The following is a 16511-nucleotide window of genomic DNA, read 5'->3' on the forward strand; positions in this document are numbered from 1 at the left end:
GTCTGAGGTTCCGTAAAGCGCCATTTGGGCACGGAAGGCGACTACATGGTCCGTTGGGTCGGTGGTGGCGTCGTACGCGTCAAGAGAGGGGAGGCGGAAGTTCGGGGGGACTGCCTGATCTTGTATCTCAGGCTCGAACGAAGACCCTTGGTGCGCGTCCTCCCCGAGCTCTCCTTTTGACCTGCAAACCTCCTTCTGCACTTCGTCGAGCCGCTGACTAACAAAGCGTAATTGGGCTCGTAGGGAGTCCGCTGAATCCGAAGATAATGCCTCGAGTTCCGGGCGACCGCTCGAGTTTGCCATCACCCGATCCCCGAGTGGGGCCGATCGGACCCGAGGCGAAGTGGGGAGCTCCGAAGGTGGCATGTGAGCCCGAACGGGCGACTCCTGTTGCCGCAGCGGTTGGATCGTAGGCAGGTGCGTTGAACGAGAAACGAGTGGGACAATGGATTGCACCATACCTGTCAGAGCTCGGACTTAATGAGCGAGGTCCTGAAAGGCCTCAGACGACACGGGCGACGGGTCGGTTGGGGCACCGTCGGGTGGCGACAAGCCCGGGTCATTGAATATCCGCCAATAACGCTCTGAGGTCGTGGCAAGGTGTTCATCTCGAGGTTCTCCATGCGGGGAGTGTCCCCCTGGAGCCCCGATCGGGTGTGACCCCTCAGCTGCGGGTTCGTCTGAGTCGATCTGTCGATCCCTCGACATTCAGGCCCTCCTTCTAGCGCCAAAATATTGGTGTCAACAATCTTAAGCCGTGGCCTCGAGACAACATGGTTGGGTTCGGGTCCGAATGATTGGGGATCTTTGTGAGCGACCCTTGAGACTATTGAGGTGGCCAACTGCGGTGGTCCGATCGCGACGAGACAGTCATTTCCTCTGGAAGGGAACTTCTCGCCTGGGCACGCGGTGAGAGGCGCTCCGCCTTCGTCCCTGCACACAGGTCGGGTCGGGAGGCTCGACCCGACCCCTTCGACGATCAAGTCAGTGGATAGTTTTAGGGGGTTTTTTCTACCTGATCCTCTCTCCTCTTTCTGAGCGCGAGGGTTTTTATTGGCAAGGTTACCGTTGCTTGATGTGCCCGCTTGCAGGGAGCAGGATCGTACTCCTAGTAACGTCTGACACCGGTGTTGGCGTGGCGTGAAAGACCGGGCTCGTGCAGGATGTTAATGTGCCTCGATCAACGTTCCAGTTTGTTTTGGCCAGGCACTGTTAGGTCAATCGAGGCGCGAGGCGTCATCCGGGCACAGTTGACGTTAACCCCCGTCCCATCGCCATTATTGCCCTCATCAGAGTTCGAGGCCAAGTTTCGCCGGCGAGTGTCGACCTACGTCGCCGACTGGAAGGAGACGACCAACCTGGGGTCGAGGGATCGGGTGCCCGGCCTTGGGTCGGAGCCGATCGAACTCAGGGGTTGGGCTGGGATGTTCTGTGAGGTGAACGACACCCTCGTCAGAGACGCGACTCACAAGTGGTTCAGCGCAGCGGCCCCGGTGGGGCACACCGAATGGTCTGGCAACACTAGAATTTTCTTTTTTTTTATAAAAATGATTTTTTTAATTCGTTCTGTGTTTTTCTTTTAAATTCATATAGTTTATATGGACATTGAATACTCAAACCTATATGTATATGTGAACGGTGATACGATTTGACTCGATCGAAAGTTCCAAACACACAACAATTGGCAGCATGCCGGCCTTGCTAAAAGGATTACAAATCTAGCATGTTGATCTTGCTAATTCATATGAAATAGGACAAGAGTTGTTTCATTTTCCTCACATCTTCGACACACAAGTCATAGCTCCCAGCTAGGCTCTTGGCTCTTGTTGGCACCAAGAAGCAGCATTAAGGATACATGCCATCTTCCAACAATCCGAGTAGAAGATTCAGCTGCAGCTTCACATTTCATATGACCAACTTCTCTTCATCCAACTCTGGCACGGTCACATCTCCCCTCATCATGCCGCGATAGGCCTCGTCGATACTGGCACCGGCCTGAGAAAACAACTCAACCACAGCAGGTAACTTTCCATAGTACCTCCTCAGCTCATTCATCAGTGGCTTGCCACTGCGTGCGTCGGGCACATGCCATACATACACCGGTGGCACGAGATCGTCCAAAGTGGCCTCCTGCCAAGCGTGTTGTCCATCTCGCATTTGGTGCTTGTAAGCTTGGCAGATCCTCGCCCGATTGCCCTTGATACCCACCTGGACCTCAGGGCAAAATCCACATGTTTGAGCAATGTACTCTGTCATTAGCTTCGAAACACCTGACCGCAACTTCTCCCATGCTTCCATTCCCTGTGTAGCTATACCTGCAACAAGGATGCACCATGGTGTGTTAAATGTGCAAGCAAATTAACAAAAGATTAAATGGAATGCGCGACTAAAAATTGACCAACAGATCACCCACTATGCACTAAATATCAGAAGCCACAATGAGTTCAACACAAATTCCACAAATACTTTGGCTTTCGGATCGTATGAACAGGCTGTACCAACCAGATTCTAGGCCTAAACATGGTATTACTTGATGGAAACAAATGATTACTTGGTCAAAACCTCTATTTACTAAAGTTGCCACAAATTTTCAATTTAAGAATCATACAGAAAGCAGAAACAAGGTTAAAGCAACATCAACTGCAGACACCACTATATACATTGTTCGATCGGAATCGGATTCGAAGATTAACTGATTTTACTATATTATTACCAGCATCATATTGGTACAGCTACATTCTTGATGATGAAATACTTATTATTTATGAAACAGATAATACTTATCAATTCTGGTTGCAATGAGCACAAAAGATTAAGCATGTTTTAAAGGGGCTCAATATAGGTTCAACCAAAAAAACAAGTCCTTGAGTTTTCTAGAGTTGTATAACTTGAAAAGACTGGGAGATACATTTATCCTTGGTAGAAACCACCTGCACCGAGCCTTTGTGAATTCAACGAAAAGAGAAAAGAAAATGATGATCAATATTTCGTTCTTCATCGATAAAGTAAAATATACTTTTCAAGCAATTCAAGAGTTATAAAACAATATTTCTTCAATTTGCAGACCGGAATAGTCTTCTTCATATAATGTAGTTAACAAGACAGCTACCAATAGTTAGATGAAACACTGTATCAATGTAGAACAAACCTTGTGCACTATCAGCATATGGGAATGGTTGAGAATCACTGCATCTTTGGCTGTTCTTTTTCTCCCAAAAACCATGTGTTTGGATATCTTTTCCATTGGAATAATCTCGAGGAAACTTCCTTTCAAAATCAATCATCTTTCCTGCAACATTATAGACTGGAAAGATTCTTCTCTTTGTAGGGTACTCGGGAACATCCACGCCTGCTTGGATGCAGAGCTCTACGACAGCTGGAATCCTATCGACCAGCAGCCGTTCCTCGTGTGAGACTGCCCTGCCCAATCTATCATAGAGATGAAAGGACTCAACCAGAGGAAGAACATGCTCGATTCCTCCTCTTGTCCAGCTGTGCTCTTTGCTTGCCGGGCTTCCAGCAACATCACATGTGCGTATAAGATGAGGAACTGTTCCTACATGAACTTCTCCACACACTCTGCAACGTTTACCACCGATTTGCAGAAAACCAAATCAACAATTTAAGCCAACACTGACCTCTTAATTCATAGGTGCACAGCAAATCGTAAGTGTAAGAATCAAATGTTACCTGCACACATGAACGGGGACATTGTCCAACACCCTCGAAGCGCAGCCGAAGAGCACCTGCCTTGCGTTATAAACCTCATGTGCCACGGGAACTAATCTCTTGACCAAAAGCCCATTCTCGGGCGGCCGCAGCGTGATCTCTCTCACCACCTGCCTCGATTGCCTCTCGGATCTTGCTCTCCGTTTGAGTTCGTTGACGGCCGTCACGAGCGGCTTCCTTTCTGATCTCTGTCGCCTCCTCGGAAGCTCAACGTGCTCGGTCGACCGAGCGGGATCCGTGTAGAATGCTGGCACTAAACTCGCTGAGACATTTCGTCGAATACCTTCGGAGCGACGCTGCTTTATCAACCCACTGATTCGCCTGGGTAACATGTGCACGGCCCGCTTCAAGACCTTCATCTAATCGCATCTAAATGGGATTCGGAAAGGAAGGAGCCATTGGCTTTGGGAACGGGAAGAGTTGCGAGAAAAGATACGGGAAATTGGAGCTTTAGTTAGGAAAAAAAGGAAGTGCTACGTGTCGCGGGTTAAGAAGAGAAGGGCAAACGACTCAGGCCACATCAGCAGGTCATATTTTGTAGTTTCTTAAGTCGGGACGTGACAACGCTACATGTAAAACTCTTTCGAGCCTTGCTTCTGCAGCGACTTAGGTGATGATATTAAGTTGCGACTAAGCTTAAGCCATATAACCATCACGCTAACCGGCCCGAGTTTGAATCGAATATAATTGGACCGGTCCTGATTGCCTGATTAGGGTTAAGACAAAAGGCCGAGCGACTATTGGGCGGGGGAGCGGATCAGCAGGACCACTGGATAGCCGAGGGAGGGGAGGGAGAGAGAGAGAGCAGAAGGCGAGGGACTCCCGGTGAAGTCTCTGCACGAGACGGCCAGGCACGTGGTGAGGGTGGAGCTCAAGAGCGGCGTGCTCTATTGGGGAATCATGATCGAGGGCGAGGACAACTGGAACTGCCAGCTCTGGAATATCATTTGCACCGCCAAGGTCCTCTTTTTTTAACTCTGCTACCCCGATAGATCTTCTCTTTCCCTCTTTGGTTTTGATCTACTGTCGTCGTTCGTCTCCAAGATCGCAATGTTCATGTTTTAAGACGCATGTCTGCATGTGATGACAGTAATTGATCTCAAATAGTTCATGTGTTTCTATGGCTTCAATACGTTAGGAGTTACTGTAAATGTTCTTTTTTGTTGGTTGAGTTGTGATGGGAAGGGAAAGTGTCACGACTGGAGTATGTTTTTGTCCGACGAAGCTAAGTAAGGTAAATTGATCGTACTCAACTTGTTATCGCATGCTTGAATCCATTGAATGCAGTCTGCGTGGGATCACTTTGTTTGTGGTTGCTAGCACAGGTTAATGGTGCTGAAGAATGTTCAAGCGTGGGATCACAATGTTCAAGCGTCTTGATGCGAGAATTAGAGTGAGATAGGTGTTGCCTATCATAGTCTTCTTGTTTTCCTCCTTAAATTCTTAAGTTACATGATTACGATTACTTCTTCATTGAGGGCAAAGGATCAACAAGAGCCTAGCTGCTTCTTGGTGCCAACAAGAGAGCCAAGAGCCTAACTGCTGGGAGCTATGACTTGTGTGTTGAAGATGTGAGTAAAATGAAACAACTCTTGTCCTATTTCATATAATTTAGCAAGATCAACATGCTAGATTTGTAATCCTTTCAGCAAGGCCGGCATGCTGCCCAATTGTTGTGTGTCAACAATCATGAACGGTGCGAACAATCTTAGCTTGTGACAGAGAATGTATTGGACAGCACTGATAAATACTTTGGATGAGACAGTTGATATCCATGTTGATGAAAAGAAAAGAAAAGAGGACTCGAAAGCAATACCTTCCATGGGCATTTGTCTCTGCAGGCTTCTGGTTCAGCACTAATCGCATCTCATGCACATTTGCACTCACTCCATCACAACAGCCCAAGGAGAAGCTTGGGATGTGCCACTTCACAGTTGCTGAACATCTCAAACCAAACAAATAAGCAAGCAACTCATTGCATACTTGCCATTAAGCTACACAGGAAATATGCTGTAATAAAACCACCATTTCGCAATGATCGCAATGATCGTGTATACCATTTAACAAAAAATAACTTGAAGGAAAAAGAACCATTTAACACTATTGTAATTCGTATTCCGTTACTCGTTTGCATCACAACAATTTTTTTACTTCTAATGCTGAGTCTTGTACAGGCCAACAAATATGGAGGCATCTTGACTACTATCAGTGCGCATAAGATGATGATAGGTCAATGTGCTGCAACCTCAAAGGTCTGGGATTCACTACTGCAAGAGTTGTGCTGCGCCCTCAGATGTTCTCTCCAGGTGGTAATTCTGGAAGCTTAGGAGAAGTTCCAAGCACCCTTTCCATGTCAAAGCGGACTTCAATATTACGAATGCTATAGCCAACTACCATCATCCAAAAAAGCAGATTGGCAAGTTGAGAAGCGCTTGTTTCTGTCATCGACGTCTACGGCAATAATAAACAGTTACTTGAGTATCACTCTATAAAACATCACTGAAGTTACTGACATAAGATTCATCATGATGATAAGACCTTAAAACATGCTTATATCATGATGCTTCTATTGTTTCGATAGGTATAAGTGGAATTCCATCTTTGCCACAGTTAGTATGAAGTTTATATCTTTTACTTGTGAAATTAACCAAGAGAAGATAACCAAAAACTGCATCCAAGATCAAATCTCTTTACAGCCCTTGCACCTGTATGACAAGTCCAACAAAGCTCTATTACCTTGATTTTTTGTTGCATACATCCTAGATGTCCAATTTAATCATGAGAAAAAGCTTTTTTAACTAAAGAAGTTTGAAATTGGCTCTGCTGAGAAGGAGACAGATTGGCCTTCATAAAGAGCTACACATGGATAAGAAAGAGGATACCAGGATAAAGCCCTTCCTAGAATCCCATCCCCGCTACATAGTTATCATTACCTTTATATTATGCATTATGCAGGCACCAGGATACCAGCATTAGCAGATCCAAGGATAACAAAAGCATATGTTACTATTTTCTAAAACACACAGTAGGTCTTCTCTTCCACTTGCTGTTAGTGGAAAAGCAATATGTTAACATGAGACTTGAATTTCAACACCTTCGTATATGAAAAAATGACTATGAATGAAATTAATTCTGCATAACATAATTACTGATGAAACATTATCTTTCAAGATGCATCTGAACCTAAACAATAGAATAACATGGAAAATGGAAAAGTAGTTAGAAATGAAATCAAACCTTCATTTGTTCAGGATCCGAAACTGACAGAAGACGCTTTATAAAGGTGTTCATAGCAAAAACAACATCTTCTCCAGCACTACTTGTCAGTTCCTGCATAGATTTATCACACAGCCTAATTATAATGCAGATATCTATGTCGCAGATACTTAAAAAGAGTACATCAAAGTTCAGTCTTCAGAACACTAAGTGATGATTGCTAAATAATACAATTTGATACATGTAATACGATGATTCAAATTGTCTGAAAAAGACTGCCTGAAATATGACACACAAACTCAATTCCATGCATTTACACATAATCTTGTAGTTGATAAGACAGACAATAGCATGTTCCAAGGTAACTATCCAGTTGAAGGACATAGTAATAATTACCTCAATTAAAAGTTGGTATACCTTCATTATGAGACCGATCTTTATCCAATATCACGATGTTCAACTGAACAGATTTTGAATCTTTTAGTATAAAAAATAATCTTACAGATCAAAGAAAACTATCGTTTGCACTCCATGAAGAGGAAATGACTCCTTGAGATCCAGTACTGTATGATAAAGAATAATTTCCTTTGATAATTTTAGAAGCATAAAAAAATTGTGCTACCTTTTGGTTCATAATTCTGTTAACATGAACGTCAACTTGTGTTTTTGGGTTTGTATAAAAAGTGATAGGTTGTATCAGAACAGTATGTTCAAGTTCAACCAACCTCAGAACTGCAATTCCCCTTTACTAACATAGCCATACTCTATATGCTACAAACCTTCTAGTCTCAACCACAAATATGATAGGCACAGATTTGTAGTTTGAGAAACATGATGAACCTTGTAACCCGAGCCATATTGGAATGTTTTGAAAGATTCTTTCTACTAGCATTCGTTGAACAAGGACAAGGGCATTCTTACTGGCTGAATAAAGCTGGTCAAATGTTTAAAAAACATCTATTTGTGCCTCTGCCACAACTAAGAGGGAAAATACTGGGCACAGAAACAGCATGACATCTTATAGCTTGAAGGTCACTACCATGCCGAAGCTCAGATAGCTCATCCTGCAGGCCACAAATATTATATACCTTTAAGATAGAAAAGATAGGTAGTAATTCCAGAAACAGAAAACTACTGCTACAAGTAGCTTCACCAATAATTCTATATCACTGGAAACAAATGCTTTAGATAGAAAGGTACTTGAAAAGAAAAATACTTGCATGAAAAGTTTCACAAGACTAATAATTTAAGCAAGCAAAAAATAGTCATCACCTTTAAATTTTGAGGTTCGAGTGATTTTAGATATTCCAAAAGTTCATTCTGTCCATTTGCAGATTTCCTTGCAACTTGACGATTTAGTTCTTCAATTTCTCTTTCAAGATATTCAATGTACTTCATGGCATCCATTTTTTCAGGGCCAGTAATCTTGTTCCACCTAATAATTTCTCCAGTCACCTTTTTCTGTGAACCAGGTGCATATTTTGGAACTGCCTACACCATTTAAGAGGGCAAATTAAGCAAAATTTATAGTCAAAATGACTCCATATAAAAGGTGCAATAGATCTTGGGATGCAGCCATGAGGAGGGTAATCATTATATAATTTTACAAAAACATAAATAATTCTTTGCTTGCTACAAAACAAGGATATCCGTTTTCTAATCACACTTTCTTTAAACAGCACTGGGAAATGCTCATGAAGCTAAATCTGACTCTGGCGTTGTTTAGTAGCAGCATAGACTAGTCCCGGATAACATATAAAACGCAATATCGGTTGACTTCGAAGGATGATGATCAAATATGCAATTAAAAGATTTATATCTGTTCGACGACTACCACATGATCAAGAAAAAACATGAAAACAAATTGCTAGCTTGAGATCCTTGCACCATTATGTACACTTAGTTCACCAAAGAGAAGCCTTCATGTAAACTAGCTTCACAACATAATTTGCAATTTAAGTTAAAAACCATAAAGCTTCAGAAATTACATCAGTTCTGATCCATTTGTGAGAAAGTTTTCCAAACAAACTAGTGTTCGCTGAAAAATTAAATTAAGACAATATATTTACTCTATTTGTTCCAGCCTTCCAGGAGAGTTGAGAAATATAGATTTAAACTCAATAAAAAATATTTTGCAATTGAAGTTGGTACAAAAGAAAGTAGATCTTTTGTGATCATCTTCAACAGTGAATAAATTTTTTCCTACATAAAAGAGAGTCCAATCTTGGTTGGTCCGAGCTAAAGGATAATTTTAACTTCTGACTAAATCCACCCTGTTCCTAGCATAGTTAGGATGGGAGCCTCAGCAAGGGCCCTGGGATTGTGTTACTTGGAGCTCATTAGTCATCTCCGCCAATCGAAACTCAGAAGAAACACAGTCTATGAGGCTACCAAGATGCCACTCGCAAAATATGTGATAGCGAAAATGATCCTTTAAAAAACAAAGTAAAAACAATAGTTATTTAACATGACAACAAAGGCACCATTCTTGGCGAAATACACTCGATGCTTCAAAATTGATTATATCAACTCTTCAAAACTATTTTGTGTTTTTCATGTGTTTTAGCAACTTAATGGAGCTTCAAAACATTTAAAAATATCTGTGCTCTGTTTTTGCAAACTATAAACGAGACACCTGAAATTTCCAACCTATACTAGAGGATCTAAATGTATTCACTTTATGCTGTCTACTCTCAACTCAATTTGTTAGGTGTCGTTTAAGTCTTTGTTTCATATGTTAACACAGCTAGATAAAAAGGCAGCTATTTAGCATAATCATGTTAAATAAAGGTTTCCAGGGCTACTATTATTCAAGGTTTGTTATACCATAGCATACCGCTCGATGTGAGCGGTATGTATTGGTCCAACAGGAGACCAGTATGGGCGGTACATACCAGTTTGTCAGTATGCCCCATAGTACCATGTGTCAGTACATTGGTACGATTCGGTATATACCATATCGATAGTCGATCGATATACCGGTACAGACCGATAAGACTACCATGCTAGTATCATTGAAAAAAATTCCTATATTACATAACAAAGCCAACCAGTTAAAATTGATGTCAAAATTAAGCTACTGAAAAAGTTATACACAACTCGAAATGGTATGTTTTACCAAAATGAAAAGAAATGGTGTAACCATTTCTTTAAAATAAGAACATATAAGAATCAAATCTTCAAGCAGATATTATGACAAAGCCACCACAGGTATCAATACCCTACGCTTTATCCAGATAAAAAATGCTTAAATTTCCAAGCAGATATCAAGAAGACCGGGCACCAGAGGTGTCAAAACCTTACACACTTCATCTAGATCATAATGTTTAAGAAGACATACATTCTTCTCTTCTGGATCAGGGAGAGCTATCTGATCTAGACTTAGCTGCAATTCCAAACGGTATTGTGCATTCCTAAACATGTAACCAGTCATCATAACACTATACATAAGTTGTGCCAGGTTTTCTGCAACCTGAATCCAAAGCAAAATACACATGAAAATCAGAATCAAAACATCAAACTCATGGTTGCAAGGGAAATCTTTCAAAATTATGGCTATACCATATATGTGATGATCTCACTACCATTTTACCAATGAAACAGATAGAAGACTTTAGCGTCAAAGTACCATACCGTAGTAACAGTAATTGCAAAGAATTGAGGTGGAAGTGTTCCGATCATATTTGTGACAGTCTGGCGCATGGCATCGACAACCTCCAAGAGCAAAAAAGAAAACAGGACATTAATTTAAGGAAATATAATTCTGAATAAGCACAGGTTCTTTTTCCAATTCCAGTGGTCACAAAGAGCGAAACAAGATCCACAATAACCAATAATATATTTGAATCTTTCAGAGCAGGTTACAAATGAAGGATGGCTTCCTAAATTACGACAAAGGAAAATAATAACTATAATATATCAGATCATAACTTACCTGTTGTGGTGCTCTTTTTGTAAATAAGTCCATGAACTCTGGCTGAACATTTTTCACATATTCCAAAAGAACATCCCTCCTGTTCTTGGGCTGATAATATTCAAGATCAGAACAATGCAGGTGTGATTAAGCATACATGTAATACATCCACATGATTGCTCTTGACTAACAGAATGGTCTCCTAATAAAAACACATAAATAGTGGCAGGAAACCAATGCAACTGCCATGAAAAATATAGACAAGCATGACAGTGACTCACTAATACCGTTCTGTTTCTTCTCCTCCTTCCTCTTCCTTCTTCCTTCACCACCCCACCCACCCCACCTTTCAAATATTACATATTGATCCTAATTTAGTCCTCTTGGGTCATTTATGCAAAGTGAGTACTATCTTATTATTTTTTTACAGTATAGTTTCATGACATCTGCAACTAATAACTTGATCAGATGGAATGTCGTAGGCAGTCCAGTCACTTCTAACTTTCTACAAGGATGCACTATTCTTGAATCCTACACAAAATAAGGAAATAGACAATCACTCTTCTAAACCCAGAAATCACCGAAGAATGCAACCTTTAGGTATGCTATGTTAAAGTCATGGTGATCACAAGGTAGCCTACAAAAAAATGACAAGAATTCTGGTAATCAACATCAGTTGCCACAAACAGGTCACAGATTAAACCCCTGAAATCAATGAAATGACTCCAATTGAACAAAATATCGAGACTAGCACGCAAATACAATATCGAATATCCTACAATAAGCTGGGTATGAAGAAACCTTTACTCCCATTTGCAAGAAAATTGCTGAACATGATTTACTACTAATAAATGGACCGGGACAAAAGTACATGAACGAATCACCTGGAATAAGCTCAGCATTAAGGAACAATTCTTCCCACGAGTGAAAAATGGTAAGCAATACTGAAAATAAATTTCAAGATTTTCTCAATTTCCTAGCAAACAAACATCGAGGTAAATATTTACAAAGGAAAACAGTTTTCCCTAATGTTTTCTATGCAATCACACAATCCTAGATGCATATTTGTCTTTTTCTAGTAAACATGCCCAAACAGCTTCAAATGTCGTCCAAAGCAAACAACGAACAGAAGCATGATAGTTTCCTCCTTTTCGATCTCAAACGCTAACAACTGCGGATGAAATGACAACACCGGTCCCCAGTGGGAGAGACGGAAAATTGCATGCAAGACGACCTTAAAGGAGAGGGAAAGACCAAGAAATACTATAAGAATCACCTCGAGAAGTCATCATTTCCAAGTTAAAAGCGAGAGCGTACCAGGTTGCCATTTTGGGGCTTCGGGTCGCCGCCGGAAGCGACGGTGTCGGAATCTTGGGCCCGGACGAGCTTCAAGCGGCATCTGCTCCGCTTAGGAAAAGGAAAGGCGACGGAGCGCGGGAGAAGAGAGGGAGGAGAGTGGGAGGAGAAGCAGAGGGACGAGCGAGAGGAGGAGGAAGGCGACGGCTCAGAAAGAAGCTTGGAGGCAAGGAGGGATGACATGAGAGCTCCCTTGCTCGCTCTTCCCTCTGACGGTGTCTACGAGGTGCTCACTCTTTTGCCTCAGTAAAGAGAAGTTAGAGGCTCGGATCTCGCCCGTTGGATCAGCGGTTTTTTAGGGCAGTCCGTGTAAATAAGGTAGTTCAAAGCCCACTTCGGATGAGATGAGCCGAGTCTTCTTTTACCAACCTTTTGCCTCGTGTTGGCACCGAACAATAACAGCTCACACACACATTATATCAAACACAGTTAAGGAGAGGATCTGATCGAGTTCGACGCGGCTTTATTGAGATCAAAGAGTTGCTTCCCTCTGCCACAGACCACTCTCCACGCTCGCCTCCGCTCCGTTACATGCAGGACTCGGAGAAGCGAAAGCCACGAGCAAACTCGAACAACGAGTTGCTCCTCTAATAAGGGAGAGCAAAGGCAGAGAGGATCTCCAATGGCCTCGAGGCTCGGTTCTCTCCCTTCCCAACTCGGATCCCCTCCCTGCACCACCGCCACCACCCTCGCTCGAACGTCGACGCCATCGGAGCTCCGCCTCCTCTCCGCTTCTCCGTCCCCAGGCAAGAAACCTCCTCCATCTGTTACATATCTGTCAACGTTGGATGATGACAAGGAAGCGCTTCTAATTCGTCTGTGATTCGTTTATAGTAAATGATCTTGATACAAATCTATGTTTCTCATCGAAGATTGTAGATCGAAGTTCTACAGGAAAACAACGTCAATGGGATCTCTCATCATTGAGGTTTATTGAGGGGTATTGTTAGAAGGTAATTCAAGAACCATATAAAATTGAAGTAGATAATTCAAGTCCTATAAAATTTAAGTAGGTAATTCTGAATTGCTATCAGAGTTGTTCAAACCACAGTTGTGGTCAAATCTCAAGTCATGAAGAAACGAATGAGAGATTTTGTCAGAGGTAAGTGAGGAATATGTTCTTTAAGAAGCTACAGTTTCAATATTATCCGAGATTGACTGATTTCTGTTAAGTAGTTTGGCATTATGGTTCCAGTTGAGTATATTTACTTTGGAGCTTTCGAACAAGCTTGGTCTAATTTTTTATAAAGCTATTGAAGGAACTCGTAGAAACATGAAATTGTAAGGTATTTCTTTTGTAAGTTTATGTATTGCTACATTGGCAGTTACTACACAAATCAGTGACATGAATCACTCTTTCTCTAGAGAGAAACCATTCTCTTTAAATTATTTACTGGGTTGAATTCTAAGATGTTTCGTGAATGAGAACCCCTAATAACACTAACAAACATCAACTGAAAAATATATTAACAAATATTTATAGATTGATTAAGATTTAAATTTTTGATATTTCTATATTAATTTAACTAAATAAAATAAAAATATTTATTTAAAGGGTTAAGGTTCATTTTAGCCCCTGTGGTTTTAGCCATGGACAACTTAAGCCCTTATGATTTACTCGTATCTAAAATAACCCTACATTTTAAAAAACGTAGCATATAAGTCCTTCCCATCAAGTTTGAGTTAACAGACATTAGAGTTTACTTACGTGGCATGATGACTCACAATAAACTATTAATATAATGACACATGTGATTTCAGTTTAAAAAAGTATTAAGGTTCATTTTAGCTCTTGTAATTTTGGTCATGGACCACTTAAGCCCTTATGATTTATTTGTGTTTAAATTAACCCATATATTTTAAAAAACGTAACATATAAGCCTCTCCCGTCAAGTCTAAGTGAACAAACATTAGAATCTGCTTACGTAGCATACTAACTCACAATAAATCATTAATATAATGATATATGTAATTTGAGTTTAAAAACTGAGATCACCATCAGTGGCGAGAGGAGGCATCGTCATGGAAATGACCACTAGCAGCAGCACCAAGTCACTGCTACCTAGTAGGGCATTGTACGCATGCAGCCTCTCCCACGCTGACAACGAGCTTAAGAGCTTATAGTCCTGCCTCAAGTGGATGTGAGTCGACCAGTCCGACAATAGGCACGTAGTGGTCTCCTAGCCCCTCTTCCTCCTCTTGGGCGTCTTCGTCCTCACCGCCTCCCACTTCGTCCTCTCCTACGCCCCCACCCGTCGTGCCTACAACATATTGGTCCAGCTCTCCGTCACCTCCGCCTCCGGCCTCTCCTACCTCTGCCTCTCCGTCCGCCTTTATTCACCACTACGACCTCCGCCGCTTCCTCTTCTTCGACAAGATAGACCTTAACTTTTTTTAAAACTTAAACTAAACGTGTCATTTTATTAATGGTTTATTATGAGTCAGTATGTTACGTAAGCAAACTCTAACGTCTGTTAACTCAAACTTGACGAGAGAGGCTTATATGTTATGTTTTTTAAAATGTATGAATTATTTTAAACACGAGTAAACCATAAGTGCTTAAGTGGTCCATGGCCAAAACCATATGAGCTAAAATGGACCTTAACCCTTTTTTAAACTTAAATTACATGTGTCATTATATTAATTATTTATTATGAGTCAACATGTCATGTAAGCAGACTCTAACATCTGTTAACTCAGACTTGATGGGAGGGGCTTATATACTACGTTTATGAAAATATATAGGTTATTTTAGACACGAGTAAACCATAAGGACTTAAGTGGTCCGTGGCCAAAACCATAGAGGCTAAAATGGACCTTAACCCTTATTTAAATCTTTATTAATTTGAGTCCGACATCCATATTCAATCTATATGATATTCCAAATACTATGTGGAAATTCAGACTGTTAGAAGCCATTTCTTTTTGTATTAGAACACTATGCTCAATGAATATGGTTTGTATTAGACTCTTCTTATCAACACTGATAAAAATAAAAAAACCAAAATTCTTGTAAACCATGTTGCTATAAACAATATAGTATGTTCTAAATATTTCACAAAAATGATACAAAGATGCACACATTAGCAATTCCTTTAAAATGTGGATGCTAATGAGGGCATGAGGGCAAGAAGGCTAATGAATCCACTACAAGCTTAAGACGTTAAGGAGAGAGACTCTATTTTGGACTAGTCATCTTAACAAGAATTCTAGTCCTGCTTCAATATCTTTGATGCTGTTCTGTAATGTTTGGAACCACTCTTGTGCCTTCTTTACCCTCCCATCATTAGCTTCAATATCCTCATGTTCACCCTCTTAGGCCACTTTCCTCTTTTGAAATGCCTTTGAGATAAGAGAACATATGCTAGTTTTGGGTTTTGGCCTTGGCACGGACAAGAAGTTAAAGATTGATTAAAGAAGAGAGATGGTGAGATCTCTTGCTTCCTTCAAAGTTGTTATCACCATCCATGAATCAGATTCCTTATCATCAATACAACATAAGGCGTATTTATCATCCATCTGCTTCAGGAATCTGAAGCAATTCTTTACATCTTTCTCTGCCTTGTCAGGATGAACGTAAGCTTGCATCTTGCTCTGGGCAACTGTTTCTCCTTGTCTTCTAAAAATCATTTTGAGGCCTTTAATCTGATCCTTTTTGAGATCATGCTGTCTCTCATGGTGCTAAGCAAGTCCAACAGCCTGATGGACACATCCAACTCCACTTCCACCATTTTCTTTTGTTTTGGATTCAAGAAGATCTGGTTGCTGCTAGGCAAGCAAAGAAGCTCCTTGATGCACCTGTACAGACCTTGGAGCCCTCTCAATCCCTTCCATATCATATAGGTTGTTGAATAAAATTTAACTACAGAAGACTTGACCGGCTGCAGCTCCTCTTCCACTCTGAGCATGAGGGGATGATCTCTCAGAGGCATGCTAGTGGATCGGGACATGGAAAAGCTGAACTGATGCCGCAGGGGAATCAACCATATTTACGATGTGATCTTGGAAAACCTTTGCCATTTATTATCAGCTGAACAAATAGGATGGGAAGATGTGACTGACCCTTGAACTCATCCTACTTGTAGACTCAATTACTTGGAGCAGATGGGAGGCAAATGGAATCTTACCAGCTCAGCTCAACCTGATATGTGAAACTTGGTATTTGGATTTGGTATCCTTTTTGCTAGGCAAGTCTGACTTATATCTCTTTTCTTTTTTACTATATTCCAGCTCCACATGCATGTGTTAGATTGTGACAGAACACCTCAATCTTTATTATATACATGTTTGTTTTTTG

The 16511-nt window shown here is 41.2% G+C and overlaps 3 protein-coding genes and 1 long non-coding RNA gene across 9 annotated transcripts; 2 read left to right on the forward strand and 2 right to left on the reverse strand.

Moving 5' to 3' along the window:
• Positions 1 to 1710: 1710 nt before the first annotated feature.
• Positions 1711 to 4225, reverse strand: LOC135628880 (APO protein 3, mitochondrial-like). The gene is made up of 3 exons (XM_065135830.1): positions 3691 to 4225; positions 3149 to 3579; positions 1711 to 2315 (listed from the first exon to the last, which is right to left on the reverse strand). Exons 1-3 carry the CDS (start codon positions 4086 to 4088, stop codon positions 1906 to 1908), a joined length of 1239 nt encoding a protein of 412 aa, XP_064991902.1. The 5' UTR covers positions 4089 to 4225; the 3' UTR covers positions 1711 to 1905.
• A 54-nt stretch (positions 4226 to 4279) lies between these two features.
• On the forward strand, positions 4280 to 6342 carry LOC108953136 (uncharacterized). 4 transcript variants are annotated; one of them, XM_065135835.1, is made up of 5 exons: positions 4280 to 4963; positions 5055 to 5300; positions 5379 to 5425; positions 5495 to 5577; positions 5904 to 6342. In XM_065135835.1, exons 2-5 carry the CDS (start codon positions 5281 to 5283, stop codon positions 6054 to 6056), a joined length of 303 nt encoding a protein of 100 aa, XP_064991907.1. In that variant the 5' UTR covers positions 4280 to 4963; positions 5055 to 5280; the 3' UTR covers positions 6057 to 6342. The 4 variants fall into 4 exon arrangements, 2 of the variants coding, with proteins under 2 accessions (XP_064991907.1, XP_064991908.1); XM_065135836.1 differs by having other exon boundaries at positions 4280 to 4689; XR_010493060.1 differs by lacking the exon at positions 5495 to 5577.
• On the reverse strand, positions 5738 to 12546 carry LOC135628881 (uncharacterized). 3 transcript variants are annotated; one of them, XM_065135831.1, is made up of 7 exons: positions 12176 to 12546; positions 10880 to 10969; positions 10579 to 10659; positions 10286 to 10417; positions 8218 to 8436; positions 6967 to 7059; positions 5738 to 6180 (listed from the first exon to the last, which is right to left on the reverse strand). In XM_065135831.1, the coding sequence occupies exons 1-7, from the start codon at positions 12395 to 12397 to the stop codon at positions 6019 to 6021; spliced, it is 999 nt and encodes a 332-aa protein (XP_064991903.1). In that variant the 5' UTR covers positions 12398 to 12546; the 3' UTR covers positions 5738 to 6018. The 3 variants fall into 3 exon arrangements, with proteins under 3 accessions (XP_064991903.1, XP_064991905.1, XP_064991904.1); XM_065135832.1 differs by lacking the exon at positions 5738 to 6180 and adding an exon at positions 7867 to 8009; XM_065135833.1 differs by lacking the exon at positions 10286 to 10417.
• A 277-nt stretch (positions 12547 to 12823) lies between these two features.
• Positions 12824 to 16291, forward strand: LOC135628884 (uncharacterized). The gene is made up of 3 exons (XR_010493063.1): positions 12824 to 12960; positions 13087 to 13316; positions 15784 to 16291. It is a non-coding gene; the product is annotated as an uncharacterized LOC135628884 (long non-coding RNA).
• The last annotated feature ends 220 nt before the right edge of the window (positions 16292 to 16511 follow it).

Source organism: Musa acuminata, chromosome BXJ3-1 (genome assembly GCF_036884655.1).
Source record: "Musa acuminata AAA Group cultivar baxijiao chromosome BXJ3-1, Cavendish_Baxijiao_AAA, whole genome shotgun sequence".
Lineage (NCBI taxonomy): Eukaryota > Viridiplantae > Streptophyta > Magnoliopsida > Zingiberales > Musaceae > Musa > Musa acuminata.

What these genes read in the sequence shown, in the direction of transcription:
- LOC135628881 (XM_065135831.1), bottom strand. Translation starts at nt 12,397, where the DNA reads ATGTCATCCCTCCTTGCCTCCAAGCTTCTTTCTGAGCCGTCGCCTTCC. An exon ending in AGCCCCAAAATGGCAACCTG is followed by an intron (nt 10,970 to 12,175) that starts GTACGCTCTCGC and finishes GAATATTATCAG; the next exon opens with CCCAAGAACAGGAGGGATGT. An exon ending in TTGCAATTACTGTTACTACG is followed by an intron (nt 10,418 to 10,578) that starts GTATGGTACTTT and finishes CTTTGGATTCAG; the next exon opens with GTTGCAGAAAACCTGGCACA.
- LOC108953136 (XM_065135835.1), top strand. Translation starts at nt 5,281, where the DNA reads ATGACTTGTGTGTTGAAGAT. An exon ending in TGTGTCAACAATCATGAACG is followed by an intron (nt 5,426 to 5,494) that starts GTGCGAACAATC and finishes TGGATGAGACAG; the next exon opens with TTGATATCCATGTTGATGAA. An exon ending in TTTGTCTCTGCAGGCTTCTG is followed by an intron (nt 5,578 to 5,903) that starts GTTCAGCACTAA and finishes AGTCTTGTACAG; the next exon opens with GCCAACAAATATGGAGGCAT.
- LOC135628880 (XM_065135830.1), bottom strand. Translation starts at nt 4,088, where the DNA reads ATGAAGGTCTTGAAGCGGGCCGTGCACATGTTACCCAGGCGAATCAGT. An exon ending in GTCCCCGTTCATGTGTGCAG is followed by an intron (nt 3,580 to 3,690) that starts GTAACATTTGAT and finishes TAAACGTTGCAG; the next exon opens with AGTGTGTGGAGAAGTTCATG. An exon ending in ATATGCTGATAGTGCACAAG is followed by an intron (nt 2,316 to 3,148) that starts GTTTGTTCTACA and finishes TCCTTGTTGCAG; the next exon opens with GTATAGCTACACAGGGAATG.